General features: G+C 45.6%; 1 protein-coding gene across 2 annotated transcripts in view; it reads left to right on the top strand.

Annotated features, from left to right (window-relative positions):
* phf24 (PHD finger protein 24) overlaps positions 1–17,079 on the top strand; it is an 84,972-nt gene extending 67,893 nt beyond the window's left edge. For both annotated transcript variants that reach the window (XM_062972649.1, XM_003227941.4), the window contains exons 5-8: positions 1,081–1,295; positions 2,404–2,570; positions 2,823–2,927; positions 15,892–17,079. In XM_062972649.1, the coding sequence (XP_062828719.1) occupies positions 1,081–1,295; positions 2,404–2,570; positions 2,823–2,927; positions 15,892–15,991 (587 nt within the window). In that variant the 3' untranslated portion in view covers positions 15,992–17,079. The remainder of the gene's footprint in view (positions 1–1,080; positions 1,296–2,403; positions 2,571–2,822; positions 2,928–15,891) is intronic.
* The last annotated feature ends 1,316 nt before the right edge of the window (positions 17,080–18,395 follow it).

Raw genomic sequence — 18,395 nt, 5'->3', positions numbered from 1 at the left:
AGATCAAGCACACGGTCAGGCCTTTTATCTCACTGCCGTGCATGTTTATCTCTATGCTGACATCCCCGACATGACATTTGTCTCACTTGACTGGAGGTGTCATTCCGATCTGACCTCTCTAGGCACTCAAGGATTTTAACTCCTCAGTTACTCATGCTACCAGCTACATGTCTTGGGAATGAATTTTTTTCCTAGCATATAGCACCAAAAATCAATTAATAAGACTTCTGATTTTTGTCAGACCTCCTTACTTGAAATAATAATTCTGTGCCCAGTTATGGGCCAAACACTCAAAGAAGCAGATGGACAAGGAAGAAGAGGGTCCAAAGAAGGGTTACCCAAATGGCCAAAGGTCTGGAAGCCATGAACCTCCTGAAGAGTGGCTTAGGGAGATAGATATGTTTGGCTTGGAGAAGATAAGGTGGACAGAAGGGGACAAGAAGTCCATGTTTAAATATTAGAAAGGATGTCCTATGGAGAAGGGTCCAAGATTGTCTTCTGCGCCCCTGGAGACAATGAAGCTATGGGTTCCAACACCAGGCATTTCAACATTAGGAACAATGGCAGAATGGGGTTGGACTGGATGGCCCTTGGGGGTCTCTTCCAAATCTGTAATTCTATGATTCTTTAAAATTCAGACTACAAACTAGAGTGGGTTGGCTACTAGCCTCTGCTGTTAAGATGGATGCATGATTCTCCCTCTGAAGACCCATCGTGGAGCTTGACAGAAAGTCAGGGAGGGATCGTTCCTTTTAATTGGAACTGGAGGAGCATCCACACTGTAGAACAAATGCACTTTGACACCACTTTAGCTGCCATGGCTCAGTGCTGTCGAATCAGGAGAGTTGTAACTTTGCAACTTCTTCAGCCTTCTCTGTCAAAGAGTGCTGGTACCTCTCCAAACTACAATTCCCAGGATCCCATGAAGTGAGTCATGGCAGTTAAAGTGGTGCCAAAGTCTGCAGTGTAGGTGCTTCCTGGGCCTCCCATAAACTATTTCAAAATGAGTTTTTGTCTCAGCAGCACAGACAAAGGGGACATGTGTTGGCTTTCACTTGCCTGGTTTTTTTGCTTTTGCAGAGTGCCCACTCAGCCTGGAGGAGTTTCTGAGTTACAAACGTCTGGCCAGCCAGCAAGAGGCCGAGGGACAGATTGACAGTAATGGCAGCGAAGGCCTGGACGAACTGTTTACCTTCCAGTTTGCAGCGCTGGACCCCGAAAAGAAGGGCTGTGTCGAATGGGGGGACTTCCTCTCCCACGAGTCCATCCTGCTCTTGCAAAGGAGGCGCACGCAGGTGGGTGATGGGGAAAATGGGTTGGGCGCAAATAAAAAGAAGGGTTTCCACCTCAATAGGAGGATGATCTTTTCCCCTGTGAGACCTGGCAGGCCACAGGATATCTTGCCTTGGAGGGTGGTGGGGTCTCTTCCTTTGGGGGTCTCCAAACAAGGATAGTGTCCTCCTGCCTGCCTGCAAGGGGTAGGACTACATGACCTTTGAGGTCCCTTTTCCAGTTCCTATGATCCTGTGATCCGAAATACACCTTGTCCGTGTTCAAAGGCACCCTTTCCTTACAACTCCGTCCATTGTCCCTGTGAGGGGTCCCCGAGAACGGTAGCACTGAGGTTCCCCTCTTATCTACCATCACAAGCAGATGCCTGTAACATGCATCCTCAGTTGTGTGCTGCTTTTTAATCCTTGCCTCTGTGCTTGCTCTGAATCAACTGGATCATTGTCTCTCAGCCAAGAGCACCCCTGACGGTTTACTATTTATTATTGTTACAGCTTATGTACAGTTAGTTGCAGCTCGGACAATCACAGCAGGAGATCGATGGTAAAATAAAATGTTTGACTGCATGGCCGCCACTTATACGAGGGCTATCCAGAAAGTACATTACATTTTGGAAATAAAAATGAACAAAGTATAGGAGAAAACATTTACCGTATGCACTTGAAAGCTACACCCAAATACCACATCTCACATAGTCGCCATTCAAATCTAGGCACTTACCATAGCGATGAATGAGCTTTGCAAGTCCTTACCCACAAAATTCTGCCGCTTGCTTCCTCAACCAACCGGTCACCCCTTCCCGCAGCTGTGCAGCGTCGCCAAAACGCTGCATTGCCAGCCATGCCCCCCTTGTTGGAAACAAGTGGTTGAGGAAGCAAGCGACAGAATTTAGTGGGGAAGGAGTTACAAAGCTCATTCATCGCTAAGTGCCTAGATTTGAATGGCGACTACGTGAGATATGGTATTTGGGTGTGGCTTTCAACTGCATATGGTAAATGTTTTCTCCTATACTTTGTTCATATCTTGGGGATGAGTTTCATGTTATATTGTTACACTAATCCACCGATAGTCCCTTTGGGATGTCCACCGGTGACCCCTGGCTTGTTTCCACAGAATGCCCTTCTGCGCATTCTGACCGGGAAGGAGCGGGAGAGGGCCCGAGCTGCGTTCCTGGCCCTGGATCCACCTGAGGATGGCTTGGTCAGCGAAGGGGAAAGCCAGCGCATTCAACACTCGTGGTTCCGGAAGCGGCACAAGGAGATGCCCTCCTGCAACGTCAGGTGAGGGGTTCCCCAGAGCAAGGTGTCTCCCTTGTAAGCCACAGATCCCTCCAATATAGATCTGGAAATATATGTCACACAAACATAAAAAAAATACCTAGGTGAGACATCATCTGAGGGCCCTTCTACACAGGCCCTAAAACACAGAAGAAACACAGAAGTTTTCCCATGTCTGACCTAGAACATCCCTAGAAAGGACAAATCTGGGTCTGGTCTAATCCCTTCCCCTCGGGCCTCCCTTTCTCCCCGCAGTATCAGCCATGTGGGGCCCATCTCTGAGGGCAGTCCCACCACCAGCACCAGCAGCAGCAAAAGCCAGGAGAAGCTCCTCTTGAACCCGGAACCGGAGAAGCCCAGGTAAACCCTCGCCAGGCCCAGCAGTACCCTTACTCTATGCATTGCTTTAATTTATATCACAGCTCCCATATATAGGAGGAGCCCATATATTTATATCTTTGGAACCCATATATCTGTGTGTGTGTGTGTGTACCGTTATTTGATGGAGATGAGTTGGGGGTGGAGATACAGATATGGAAATGTAAATATAGATATTGATATGAATGGGGATGGAAATATGAAGATGGTGATGGAAATATAGATATGGATGGTGATATGGATAGAGATGGATATATGAAGAAGGAAATGTTTATTGAATGGAGACAGAGATATAGATATGGAAGTGATGGAGATATGGAGATGGAGATATAGATATGGATGGGATGAAGATATGAAAATACGGAGATGTAAATATAGGCATAGATATGGGTGGGGATAAGGATCTGGATATGAATGGAGATATGGAGATGGAAATATAGATTTGTATGGAGATGGAGATATAGATATGGATGGAGATGGAGAAGTGAAGATGGAAATATAGATATAGATGGAATTATGGAGATGGGAATATAGATATAGATATGGATGGAGATGGAGATATGAAGATGGAAATATAGATATGGAAGGAGAGGGAGATATGGATATGGATGGGATAGAGATACAGAGATGTCAGAGTATTGGCAACCCTAACTGATTGATGAGCAAGGTCTCATCTGTGCCCATTTGTCAGACCACTCTGCAAATGGCGAAAGTGGCACTGACCAAGAACGACAACTTCGCTGATTTATCTCTGCTGAAGCCAGCAGCACTGAAGCTTTTATTTACATTATTTACAGTACTAATTAACCAAAGCTATCAGGACAAGTCAAACACGCATTCTGGACTTTAAGAGAGCTGACTTCCAAAAAATGAAGGAAATACTGAGCAGCATTCCATGGACGCCAATATTAAAAGACAAGGGAGTTAACGATGGATGGGAGTTTTTAAAAGTGAAATACTCAAGGCGCAAATGCAAACAGTGCCAACAAAGAAAAAAAATATAACACGTGCAAAGAAGCCAGAATGGATGTCCAAAGAACTTCTAACCGGGCTAAGAGTCAAAAGAGAAACACACAAGAAGTGGTAAAGGGGAGAAATCACCAAAGAAGAATTCAAACGTATAGCGAACTTCTGTAGGGAAAAGGTTCGCAAGGCTAAAGCGCAAAATGAGCTCAGGCTTGCCAGGGACATAAAAAACAACAAAAAAGGCTTTTTTGCTTACGTTGGTAGAAAAAGGAAGAACAAGAAGGTGATAGGGCCTCTGCGAGGAGAAGATGGGGTGATGGCGACAGGGGACAGGGAAAAGGCAGAACTGCTCAATGCCTTCTTTGCCTCGGTCTTCTCACAAAAAGAAAGCCATCTTCAACCTCAGCAACATGAAATGGACGAAGGATTGGGGGAAATCCAATCCCAAATAGGGAGACAAGTTGTCCAGGAACACCTGGCTGCTCCAAATGAATTCAAGTCCCCAGGGCCAGATCAGCTACATCCAAGGGTATTGAAGGAACTAGCGGAAGTTATTTCAGAACCACTGGCAATTATCTTTGAGAGTTCTTGGAGAACGGGAGAAGTCCCAGCAGATTGGAGGAGGGCGAATGTGGTCCCTATCTTCAAGAAGGGAAAAAAGAACGACCCAAACAATTACCGTCCGGTCAGCCTCACGTCGACACCAGGCAAGATTCTGGAAAAGATCATTAAGGAAGTGGTCTGCAAACACTTAGTAGCAAATGCGGTCATTGCTAATAGTCAACACGGATTTACCAAAAACAAGTCATGCCAGACTAATCTGATCTTTTTTTTCGACAGAGTTACGAGCTGGGTCGATACAGGGAATGCTGTGGATGTAGCGTACCTGGATTTCAGTAAGGCCTTCGACAAAATCCCCCACGACCTTCTGGCAAACAAACTAGTAAAATGTGGGCTAGACAAAACTACAGTTAGGTGGATCTGTAATTGGCTAAGCGAACAAACCCAAAGGGTGCTCACCAATGCGTCGTCTTCATCTTGGAAAGAAGTGACAAGTGGAGTGCCACAAGCAGGGCTCCGTCCTGGGCCCGGTTCTGTTCAACATCTTTATTAACAACTTAGACGAAGGGTTAGAAGGCACGATCATCAAGTTTGCAGACGACACCAAACTGGGAGGGAGAGCCAACACTCCAGAAGACAGGAGCAGAATTCAAAACGATCTTGACAGACTAGAGAGATGGGCCAAAACTAACAAAATGAAGTTCAACAGGGACAAATGCAAGATACTTCACTTCGGCAGAAAAAATGGAAATCAAAGATACAGAATGGGGGACGATGCCTGGCTTGACAGCAGTGTGTGCGAAAAAGACCTTGGAGTCCTCGTGGACAACAAGTTCAACATGAGCCAACAATATGATGTAGCAGCTAAAAAAGCCAATGGGATTCTGGCCTGCATCAATAGGGGAATAGCGTCTAGATCCAGGGAAGTCCTACTCCCCTCTATTCTATTCTGCCTTGGTCAGACCACACCAACATAGAAAAATGCTGCATAAAGTCTACCATATCACCCGGGACTTTGACTTTACAAAAACTGTCCCGACCCTCTTAGAAAACCGCAGCTTCTATGTGGAGTTTCAGGGCCAGAAAAGCAGATGGAGGAGGCAAAAGAATGGTTTACCCCAAGGCCTTACAACACAAGCAAAAGATTTTGAAACAGTTGAAAAGCAACTCACCAATGCCTTGAAAGATCTCTCCAGCTACTACAAAGAGAACCACCTGAAGCCCAACCCTTCCAAGACACAAGTGTGTGCTTTCCACCTACGTAACCGCGAAGCCAACAGGAAACTGAAAGTTACTTGGGAAGGCCAAGAGCTCAAACACTGTTTCCATCCTAAATACCTTGGTGTCACCTTAGACCGAACATATAGGAAACACTGCATGAACACCAAGCATAAAGTAGCTGCACGCAATAACATCGTGCGGAAACTGACTGGCAGCGCATGGGGTGCAGATCCACAAGTAGTAAGAACATCAGCCCTGGCCTTGTCTTTCTCAACTGCAGAGTATGCCTGTCCTGTTTGGCACAAGTCTGCCCATGCGAAGCAGGTGGACATAGCACTGAATGAAACATGCAGAATCATCACGGGATGCCTTAAACCTACACCTGTTGATAAACTCTACAAGTTAGCTGGCATTGCCCCTCCTGACATGCGACGGGAAGTTGCTACTAACGGTGAGAGAAAAAAGGTCGAACATTGTGAAAGCCACCCACTGCATGGCTATCACCCTCCTCCCACCAGACTCAAATCAAGGAAGGGCTTCATGAGAACCACCACTCCCTCCTCTTGATGTTCCTCCAGCAGCAGCAAGGGTGTCCCTCTGGGCAGCTAAACCTGCCAATTCCAACTGGATGGCCCCCCATGAGGGTCTTCCTTCCTCCAGGGGCAAACCAGGAATGGGCAACTTGGAAGTCCCTGAACAGACTCAGAAGTGGCAGATCAAAAGACAACTTGGCAAGGTGGCACTACCTGGAGGAATCCTCCACCTTGTGTGACTATGGAGCTGAACAAACAACTCCGCATATGTGTCAGGACCCAGGCTGCAGAACACCAATAACCATGCGCAGAGACCAGAATCTATCTAATATCTTTATTAAGGAAATATATAGAGTCAGTAAAAAGAAGTGTAGAATATAGTTCAGAAGTAGACCTTTCAGGAAAGGTCAAATATAGTCCAGGAAAATAATGTCCAATATGCAATATTAAAGTCCAAAGTTATAATCCAATAACCGAAACACACACTTTGCCAAGCAAAGTGTGGGGAAATGACAGGGTCCTTTAGTCCAATGGAGCTTGACAACAAGGCTGGAAGCAAACTAGATTCTTGGCAAACAAGGCTTGATACGTGGCAACAAGAGGCAAGAAGCAAGGGCTAGGTCCGTGGCAAGGTCCGTGGAAACAAGGAAAGCTTGATGCTAGAACAAGGTCCGTGAAACAAGGCTTGGAACTTGGTCCTGGAGGCAAGGAACTGGAGTAGCGTAGTCCACACACGATCTCACTCCACAAGGTGACGAATTGACTCCGCAAGGATTTCCTAGTGGGTAAACACCTATATAGGATCTTGTTTTCCCGCCAAGGAACACTTTCCCTGGGGAACAAGAAGTGAAACCCATACTGTGTCCAGATGCATGACTCCTTAAGATTTCCCAAGGGAAACAGGCTTAATCAGCTAATTGTCTGGCAGCAATCCTGGCGCTTCTGCGATTCGCCTCCCTAGCGCCTCTATCTCGATTATAATAATCCCGGCGAGAAAATGGGGGAGATTTCTGCTCAAGGCTTGTTTGTCTGACTTCTTGTGGGCAAACATCTTGCAGGTGCGAGGGCTCCGTTTCTGGCTGAAACGGTAGGAAACCCAAGTTTTCCTCTTCATCTGCCACAATAGTACTAGGAACGGGACTACATGGCCCATGAGTCATCACAATATGTATGCTTGCCCACAATGCCCTGCCTCATGTACGGAGGAGGAGTTGTTTAAAGCTACAGACAATGCGGTTGCTGTTGCCCGCTTTTGGTCCAAAACTATTTAGTTGCTTGTGATTTCTTTTCTTTTTTATTTTATTTCCATTATTTGAAATGTATTTGCTGTACCAATGCTTTTGACACGAAATAAATAAGACCACACCTGGAATCACACTGTGTCCAATTCTGGGCACCGCAGTTGAAGGGAGATGTTGACAAGCTGGAAAGCGTCCAGAGGAGGGAGACTAAAATGACCAAGGGTCTGGAGAACAAGCCCTATGAGGAGAGGCTTAAAGAGCTGGGCATGTTTAGCCTGCAGAAGAGAAGGCTGAGAGGAGACATGATAGCCATGTACAAATACGTGAAGGGAAGTCATAGGGAGAAGGGAGCAAGCTTATTTTCTGCTGCCCTGGAGACTAGGACGCAAGGGAACAATGGCTTCAAACTACAGGAAAGGAGATTCCACCTGAACATCAGGAAGAACTTCCTCACTGTGAGAGCTGTTCGACAGTGGAACTCTCTGCCCTGGACTGTGGTGGAGGCTCCTTCTTTGGAGGCTTTTAAGCAGAGGCTGGATGGCCATCTGTCGGGGGTGCTCTGAATGCGATTTCCTGCTTCTTGGCAGGGGGTTGGACTGGATGGCCCATGAGGTCTCTTCCAACTCTACTATTCTATGATTCTATGACTCTATGACACATGTTGCATTCACAAGATCAAACATGGGGCATGTCCGTCTCTCTCAAAGTCCATTCTCTGTGCACTGAAGCATCTCCTCTGCATTCCACAGCTTATAATGTATCTTCCTGTCACGTAGCACAAGCGGAAGTCTTTGCCATTTGCCCTTCCAGCAATCAATCAGGGCTCGCTGCAATTAACCTCTTGATTGCTGGAATGCTTGCGGGAACGAAACACACACAATCCAACAGCAACAATAGATTAAACATTTCACTCTATATCACAAAAACACTAACAATATGAAGATAAAATATAGATATAGATATGGATGGAGATGGAGATATAGATATGGATATGAATCGGATAGAGATACGAAGATAGAAGTAAAGATATAGATACAGATTGCGATATGAAGATGGAGATATAGATACGGATGGAGAGGGATACATAGATATGGATGGGATGGAGATGTGGAGATGGAAATATAGATATAGATATGGATGGAGATGGAGATATAAATATGGATATGAATGGGATAGAAATACGAAGATGGAAGCTATAGATACAGATGGCAATATGAAGATGGAAATATAGATATAGATACGGTTGGAGAGGGATATATAGATATGGATGGGATGGAGATGTGGAGATAGAAATATAGCTATAGATATGGAGATGGAGATATAGTTATGGATATGGATAGGATGGAGATACGGAGATGGAAGTAAAGATATAGATACAGATGAAGATATGGAGATATCTTAGATATCTATATAGATATAGATATCAATGAGGAAAGAGATGGAGATGGAGATATGGATGCAGATATGATATGGAAATATAGATGGGGATGGAGATAGAGATAGAGATATAGAAATAGTTATGGAGACATTGAGACATGGATATGAAATATAGATATGAATTGAGAAGGGGATGGGAATGTATAGTCATAAGATGTATCATTTACAATAGAGTTATCCCTCTACCTTTGCAGCTTTGACTTGATTTGATTATTATAAAGTTAATTAAAATATTGTCTAGGAATCTCTTGCTCTTCTAATGAAGTTGAAGTCCAAACACCTGGAAGGCCAAAGTTTGCCCATGCCTGCTCTAACCCAAGCCAAAGTGCAGGGCTGATTGCATTTATCGGCTTAATATACATTCCATTTTCTTTCTTTTTTTTGCAAAAATATGTGATCCAAGGTGGCTTGTATATATTTAAACCAAAATATAACTTTGGAAAACATCCGTCATTAATATCCCAGAGGAGCCAAGGTCATAAACTATTTATGCAAACATTAAACACGCCATCCTATTAAAAAGACTGATTTCACCAAAAACGGGAGGAAAGGTGACCTTACAACAGAGAATTTGTGGAGCCAGACGACCAACCGGAGAAGCGGTTTGTTGTTCCAAGACTCGAAAATAAGCAAACATAAAACCCTTTTGTTGAAAGATGACTTCCCTTTATTGTCTGCGTCAACAACGATTTGCAATGGCGGCTCAGTATTTCAGATGCTGGAAGGAAGGGACACCACCCGATCCGCCGGACGATTGATCCTTCTTGACAGGCGGGAATCTTTAATGGATGGGTTTAAATATGGTTGGTGGAGGACGGCTGTTTGCGCATCAACCTGCCTGCTGTCATTTTGTAAAATGATTGAAAACAAATGTTAAAAATACACATTAAAAATGACAAACAGCCCTCTCATGCTTTTCACTCTGGCAACCCTACTGGATGGCTTGCTTGCAATTGTGTGTGTGTGTCTATATGTGTATGTGTATATATGAAGTTAGGGTCGCCCATGTCAATCTGTTTCGCATTTCTATTTATGACTGTGAAAGCTAGAGAGGGAAGAAAATAGATGGGAAGTACGTCAACTCATTTGAAATGTGTAGCTGGAGAAGAGCTTAGAGGTGTGTCGTCAAAAGCTTTCATGGCTGGAATCACTAAGTTCTATGGCCATGTTCCAGCGGCATTCTCTCCTGATGTTTCGCCTGCATCTGTGGCTAATGGCATTTTCAGGGGTCTGTTGGAAATGAGGCAAGTGGAGTGCATATATATACATACCTGTGGGATAATGTCCAGGGTGGGAGAGAGAAACCTTGTCTGAGTGAAGCAAGTGTGAATGGCAGAGGCTGGAAGGCCATCTGTCAGGAGGGCTTTGTGCCTTCCTGCCTGGCAGAAGCGGGTTGGGCTGGATGGCCCTTGGGGGTCTCTTCCAAACCTATGAATCTATCTATCAATTTACCTACCACCTATCATCTTAGGAATTGGACCAGTTGGCCCTTGTGGGTATTTTCTAGCTCTATGAATCTCTATCTATTAGGCTTGATCGATCCACGAAAAATTTGATTCTAAACTCGTTTCAAAACTAGAGGGGGGCAGCTTTTCGTTTCTGATGGTATTTCCGAATTTGGCCCCCCAAAAAATTCGAAATTAACGAAAATTCATTATTTTCTAAATTAATTCGTTAATGGCGGACGCGCATGCGCAATTCCCAAAAACAGCACAGAGGGAGAGGACTTTACAGGACTCTCCCACCCTCATTTTTTGAGTGATCTTCTTCCAACTTGGTACAGTGGTAGAACACATTTAACACTGATAGCTCACCAAAATTTGGAACGTTTCCCTTATCCTCTGATTTTTGGCGAATTTTCATAGCTTTTATAATAAACCATTTTTTAATAATTGCAGAAATCTGTTCCTGGTTTGAAAGTCTTATTTCCTGTTAAATTGGGTTGTCTTTACTGTGAAAGTCATTGTTCTACTTCAGAAACTTTGTTTTTGTGGCTGAAACTTTGTTAAATTGGTGTGTGTGTGATATATACTGTGTATATATATATATAGTCCCTGCATAATGTGTGTGTGTGTGTATATAGGTAAAGGTAAAGGTATCCCTTGACGTTAAGTTCAGTCATGTCTGACTCTGGGGGTTGGTGCTCATCTCCATTTCTAAGCCCAAGAGCCAGTGTTGTCCATAGACACCTCCAAGGTCATGTGGCCGGCATGACTACATGGAGTGCCATTACCTTCCCGCCAGAGCGGTACCTATTGATCTACTCACATTGGCATGTTTTCAAGCTGCTAGGTTGGCAGAAGCTGGAGCTAACAGCAGGCACTCACTCTGCTCCCGGGATTTGAACCTGGGACCTTTCGGTCTGCAAGTTCAGCAGCTCAGTGCTTTAACACACTTCACCATCGGGGCTCATGTATATATAATATACATACACATACACACAATGTGGAGAATATGTGGAAAGGTAGATAGATAGATAAGTTGGGAGCCACAGCGAAGGCACCTTCCTGGGAGCAAGGTCTAATAATAATAATAATAATAATAATAATAATAATAATAATAATAATAATAATAATAATAATAATAATAATAAAATCCCTTACAATATCCAAGATGGGTACCATTATTGGCAGAGAAAGCCAAGCTGTAGGAGTTGAAATCCAATCATTTATCCTCCCTATAGAATCAATTTTATATGCATTTTTAGCTACAGAAAAGCTAAAATCAGGACAGTAAAAGAACAACACCCAGAAAATGGGAATTCCAGACAGGAAACAATCAGGGCCAGCTAATACCTCCCAGCAAAGGATTCCCCCAGGTAGGAAGCAGCCAGGCTTTGAAGCTGCAAGGCTATTCAATGCTAATCAAGGTGACCAATTGCAACATTCACACTTGCCTCCCACAGACAAGAGTTCTTTCTCCCACCCTGGACCTTCCACAGATATACAAACCCCACTTGCCTAGCTTCGCACAGACGTCAAAACCTCACCGCCGGGCCCCTCTCTGTCTCTCTCGGTCTCTCCATTCCCGGCTCCATCCGCCGCCTTCCCGCCTCACAGAGAGACACCAGGCCTGAGCTGAGGCGAGGCGGCGGCGGGGGCGGCCATTTCCCCCCTCCGTCTTCCTCCTCCTCCTCCTCGGCCTCCTTCCCCCTCGCCCCCTCCCATTGGCTGAGCCCGTGACGCCCCTTTTGCTGAGGGGCAAAAGGAAAGGGCCTGAATGGTGGGAGTTTGGGTGATTTGCAAAAGCTTTTTTTTCCTAACGAAAAAAACGACGACATAACGAAAAACGGCCTCTCGCGATTCGAAACCGCGATATCCAGACGTGTGGACAACCAATGCTTCAAAATTGCTTCAAAACAAACGAAAATAACGAATTAATAACGGTTAACGGGGAAAACGAATTATTTGAGCAAGCCTACTATCTATCTATCAACCTTAGAGAATGGACTGGATGACCCTTGGGGTCTCTTCTATCCCCATGCATGCATCTATCTATCTATCTATCTATCTATCTATCTATCTATCTATCTATCTATCATCCATTTGGGGATCTCTTCTAGCCCTACCTACTTACCTTAGGGGGTGGACTGGATGGCCCTTGAGGTCTCTTCCAACTCCATGAATCCCTCCCCCCGCCCCAGGGGTTAGACTGGATGGCCCTTGGGAGTCTTCAAGCCTTATGAATCTATCCATCCAGCTACCTGCCTACCTACCTACCTAAGAGGATAGACTGGATGGTTCTTGGGGTCTCTTCTGGCCCTATGAACCAATCTAGCTAATTAGCTAACAATCATCTTAGGGGTTGGACTGGATGACCACTGTGGTCTCTTCCTACCCCATGAATCCATCCATCCATCCATCCATCCATGTATCTATCATCTTAGGGGCTGGATTGCATGGACCTTGGGATCTCTTCCAACCCCATGCATCTACTTACCTACCTACCTACCTACCTACCTACCTATGGAGATGGATTGGATGGCCCTTGGGAGTCTTTTCAAGCATCTATCCATCCATCTACCTACCTACCTACTTTAGGGGACAGACTGGATGGCCCTTGGGATCTCTTCCAACCCCATTAATCTACCTACCTACTTTCCTACTTATTTACCTTAGGGGATGGACTGGATGGCCCTTGAGGTCTCTTCCAACCCCATGAATCAATATCTATCTCTGTCCCTCCATCCATCCATCCATCCATCCATCCATCATCTTGGGAGTTGGACTGGATAACCATTGAGGTCTCTTCCTACCCCATGAATCAATCAATCCATCCATCCATCCATCCATCTATCAATCAATCATCTTGCATGGCCCTTGGGATCCCTTCCAACCCCATGAATCTACCTGCCTACCTTCCTACCTACCTACCTACCTACCTATGGGGATGGACTGGATGGCCCTTCCAACTGCATGAATGTATGCTACCTGTCCCTTCTCCCTTCCCCTGCCCACGCAACCCTGTTTCTCCTGCCTCGGTTTCCCCCACGGCAGTCCTACTGTGCCTGAATGGCTAAGTGCCGCGGAGATGTGCCAAGGCTTGGAATCCTCTCAGCCTTATTAGAAGCGGAGAAGAGGCACCTGTGTTTCCATAGAAACGACTGGCAGCAAGACAGGACCCCAAAGGATGCTTCCTGGTGGGAGGAGGCAACGAGGATGATGAGGATGATGATGCGGGTTCAGCGAGTGGGCAGCAGAGGGGGAGGCAGGCGCTTGCGAAACGGAGGATCCAACTGGGACGGGCACGGTGCCACCAGCCTCTTCCTCCTTCCTCCATCTGCTCCTTCTCTCCTTTCTTCGCTCTCCTCTCCTGGGTTGCCAACTAGCTGCCACTCATCCCTAGAGCAGATTGGCAGGAGAGCCAAGGAGGCCAGGCCTGAGCCAGCCCCTCCTGGCCTTTGCCAAGTGACCGGATGACCACTGGCAAGCGCATGAGCTTGCACTTTGCTGCCCGTCTTTGCTGCCCGTCTTTGAAAATTGCACCATTTGGGACTCATTGTGCACAAAAGCCATCCTTGGTGCACCTGTTGCATTTGGGAAGTGTTTGAAAATAGCACAACCTTCACATGTGGTGTTTTGGCACAGGAATCGGCATTTTCTGTACAGAGCAAAGTGGTTTCTGTGCTCATTTTCTGCTCAGAGATCATTCCTTTCAGTATCGAAGGTGCATTTTGTTGTTGTTGTTCCAGAGAATGCTATAGTTATAGCACAACATTTGCACCAAACCCAACAGGAAATGGCTTTTCTTTTGTGCAGAAAACCCTCCTTGAGGTTTCTGGGCCATCAAGAAAACTAGCTTTATTTCCTGAGATTCTTCCCAGCCTTATCTCCAAGTGGGTTTGAGTGACACAAGAACAGAAGGCATTGTTCCATCCTTGCATGTCAACATGAAGTGCTTTCCAAGCCTTTTCTCCCCATTGGATGAGATTGCCGGAGCTCTTGCACATTTTTGAGGACTTGTCAGATTTAGGAACTTGTGCAATATGATGGACTTCTTATCTGTCATTTCTGTCATTTCTGCAGTGGTGTTATTTGTGCCTTGTATTCTCAAATGGTTCCAATTATTTTTATATGGTTTAATTACTTTTGTTATTTTGTGAGTTTCCACTATGTCTTTTAAGCTGTTGGAAGCCACCTTGGATCCCAAGCAGGGAAGGAAGCAGGGTATCAATAGACGAGTATAACTGAAAATGTAGTAAGAGCAAAGTTTAAAAATATGGAAAGGGCAATTAAGGCTTTGGATTTTACAAGAGATAATTAGATATGAAACGTCAGGAGAGAATGCTTCTGGAACATGGCCACACAGCCCGAAAGACATACAACAACCCGATAATTAGATAGTTAGATAGATGAATAGATATATCTATCTGTATGTTCTCTCTGTGTGTGTATAGTAAAGGGTAAAGATTTTCACCTGACATTAAGTCCAGTCATGTCCGACTCTGGGGGTTGGTGCTTATCTCCATTTCTAAACCGAAGAGCCGGCATTGCCCGTAGACACCTCCATACACATGTGGCCGGCGGGACTGCATGGACTGCTGTTACCTTCTTGCTGGAGCGGTACCTATTGATCTACTTACATTTGTATGTTTTCAAACTGCTAGGTTGGCAGAAGCTGGGGCTCCCAGGATTAGCTCCCTGGATTCGAACCTGCGACATTTCGGTCCTCAAGTTCAGCAGCTCAGCGCTTTAACATGCTGCGCCACCAGCGGGGAAATATATATATATATATACACGCACACAGTAGTCTCACTTATCCAACATAAATGGGCCGGCAAAATGTTGGATAAGCGAATATGTTGGATAATAAGGAGGCATTAAGGAAAAGCCTATTAAACATCAAATTAGGTTATGATTTTACAAATTAAGCACCAAAACATCATGTTATACAACAAATTTGACAGAAAAGGTAGTTCAATACGCAGTAATGCTATGTAGTAATTACTGTATTTACCAATTTAGCACCAAAATATCATGATGTATTGAAAACATTGACTATAAAAATGCGTTGGATAATTCAGAATGTTGGATAAGTGAGACTTTACTGTATACACACACACATATACATATACATTAGAGTCTCACTTATCCAACACTCACTTATCCAACGTTCTGAATTATCCAACGCATTTTTGTAGTCAATGTTTTCAATACATCATGATATTTTGGTGCTAAATTCTGCTGGCCCGTCTATGTTGGATAAGTGAGACTCTACTGTATATATATAATATGTGTGTTTTATGATTCCACCCCCCCCCCGCCCCAAAAATAGTTCTTAGGCACAGAGATAGATATTGATAATCTAACTCTGTGTTTTATGTATGTGTGTTTTATATATGTTTTATATATATCTGTGTATTTCATGACCACCCCTCTCTATAATAGATAAGATAGATAAGATAGATAAGATAGATAAGATACTGGACCCGTCTGCTGAGCGGTAGAGCCGTCTTGCTGACCTCCTGCCTCCTTCTTCTCTCCGCAGCCGAACCGTCAACTGGTCCACCTTCCTGAGGGACCACACCATCTACATCTTAGCTGCCCGGCCCAACAGCCCTGCCATCCACCTGAAGCCATCCGCATAAGAGGGCCCTTTGCCCGGTGATGACCTGGAAGGCCAAGAGACCTTCACCTTGGCCAAGGACCGAGGAGCTTGCCATCTTGGTCACTCCGGGACTAGCTTCATCGCCGGAGACGAGCCACAAGGGACCCCTGCCACCCTCCATGCCAAGACACTGCCAAGACTGGCTGGCTGCCAGAGAGCAGCGGTGGGCTCCTTGGACCAATGGCATCTCCACATCTCTTCTCATGCAGGACTCATGGGTGGTCAAGACATGGGTGGTTCTTGGTTATTTCCTGCTTCTTGACAGGGGGTTGGACTGGATGGCCCATGAGGTCTCTTCCAACTCTACGATTTTATGATTCTATGTGGTCAAGACATGGTCATTCTCAGCAGTCCAGCCAGTCAAAGGACCTCTTCTCCCTCCCCACTTGGTCACTCTGACTGGCCAAGAGTGGACAGGACCCAGCTATCCCCCAACTCTTCTCCATCTCTTGCTTTGCTGATGAAGATGCAGAACGTTCTTCTGCAGAGCTTATGCGTCACAGCCTATCCCTTGCTTCTGGCTCCATCTCAGACCCATCCTGGTTCCCATCTCCATTAGGTTAATTGGTGGGGACGTTCACCACACCTTGGTGGTATCTAGTTGGCATCTTCATCTGTGATGGCCCATTCAGGTATTGCGAAATTACGGACTTTTGTGTGTGTTTTGATGACCGGTTTCTGAGAATCCCTGGGCGCATTGAGAGGTCTCTTTGTGCCTCGTGGGCATCGCTCCACAGAGAGGCACCTGGGCTCTTTGCTGCAGCCAAACATCGTTTCATCCCCCAAAAAGAAGCCATGTTTGCAACTCCTGGGGTGAATGCAACCTGCCTCACTGTACAGCCAAACTCCCAAGAGTTGCATTTCATTCCCTCTTTCTTATCCCCTTTCTCGATTTGGGAGGCAAAGTTACTGGGGATGGCACCAGTAAGAAAACACGTGGACCAGTTGCCAAAATAGGGATATCTCAGGTGCTGGGGTTTGGGGCAAAAACCTGGAATTTCAGGACAATTTTTGGTGATGCCATGAGCATGATGTTGCAAGCACCTGGGGATGCCATTCAGCTTGGTGCAGTTCATAGAATCATAGAATCATAGAATAGTAGAGTTGGAAGAGACCTCAAGGGCCATCTAGTCCAACCCCCCGCTAAGAAGCAGGAAATCGCATTCAAAGCACCCCCGACAGATGGCCATCCAGCCTCTGCTTAAAAGCCTCCAAAGAAGGAGCCTCCACCACAGTCCGGGGGAGAGAGTTCCACTGCCGAACAGCCCTCACAGTGAGGAAGTTCTTCCTGATGTTCAGGTGGAATCTCCTTTCCTGTAGTTTGAAGCCATTGTTCCGTGTCCTAGTCTGCAGGGCAGCAGAAAATAAGCTTGCTCCCTCCTCCCTATGACTTCCCCTCACATATTTGTACATGGCTATCATGTCTCCTCTCAGCCTTCTCTTCTGCAGGCTAAACATGCCCAGCTCTTTAAGCCTCTCCTCATAGGGCTTGTTCTCCAGACCCTTAATCATTTTAGTCGCCCTCCTCTGGACGCTTTCCAGCTTGTCAGCATCTCCCTTCATCTGCGGTGCCCAAAACTGGACACAGTGTTCCAGGTGTGGTCTGACCAAGGCAGAATAGAGGGGGAGCATGACTTCCCTGGATCTAGACGTTATTCCCCTATTGATGCAGGCCAAAATCCCATTGGCTTTTTTAGCTGCCGCATCACATTGTAGGCTCATGTTTAACTTGTTGTCCACGAGGACTCCAAGGTCTTTTTCGCACACACTGCTGTCAAGCCAGGCATCGTCCCCCATTCTGTATCTTTGATTTCCATTTTTTCTGCCGAAGTGAAGTATCTTGCATTTGTCCCTGTTGCATTAATTACCTTCAATTATTACCTGTTATCATTAATTACCTTCAATTGCACACATGATGTAAACTAGATACAAAAGTGCAAATGACAACACAAGGGTTGAATGAAAAGTAATGCCTCCACCTTCGTAATTCCACAACAGGTGGCAGTCCTGGTCTGCGGCAAGTCCAGGCTTGTTCAGTAGACTCTCAACTACAGTTCCCTTTGGCAGGAAGCCTTAGCATTGGATGGTTGTGTTGTTAAAGTGCAAAGTATGGAACCCTGCGCAGTCGGGGAAGCCTTAGCATTGAACGGTTGTGTTGCTAAAGTGCGAAGTAGGGAACCCTGCGCAGATGCTCGGCCAATGCAACTTAAGAAACGTGTAGTCATTGGAGATTCCCAAAGGAGTTTCATCAGAGAACGCAAGCTGTTTACGGTGATTGTCTTGATGTGAGTCCTGTGCGTTGTTGGGCGAATGAGTCTAAAGATGTTGAGGTGGGAACATCTGACTTGCGTGACAAACCAAGAGTTGGACGTCCTTTGACAGCA

This window comes from Anolis carolinensis, chromosome 2, assembly GCF_035594765.1.
Source record: "Anolis carolinensis isolate JA03-04 chromosome 2, rAnoCar3.1.pri, whole genome shotgun sequence".
Classification (NCBI taxonomy): domain Eukaryota; kingdom Metazoa; phylum Chordata; class Lepidosauria; order Squamata; family Dactyloidae; genus Anolis; species Anolis carolinensis.
This window is presented reverse-complemented; position numbering and strand designations above follow the sequence as displayed.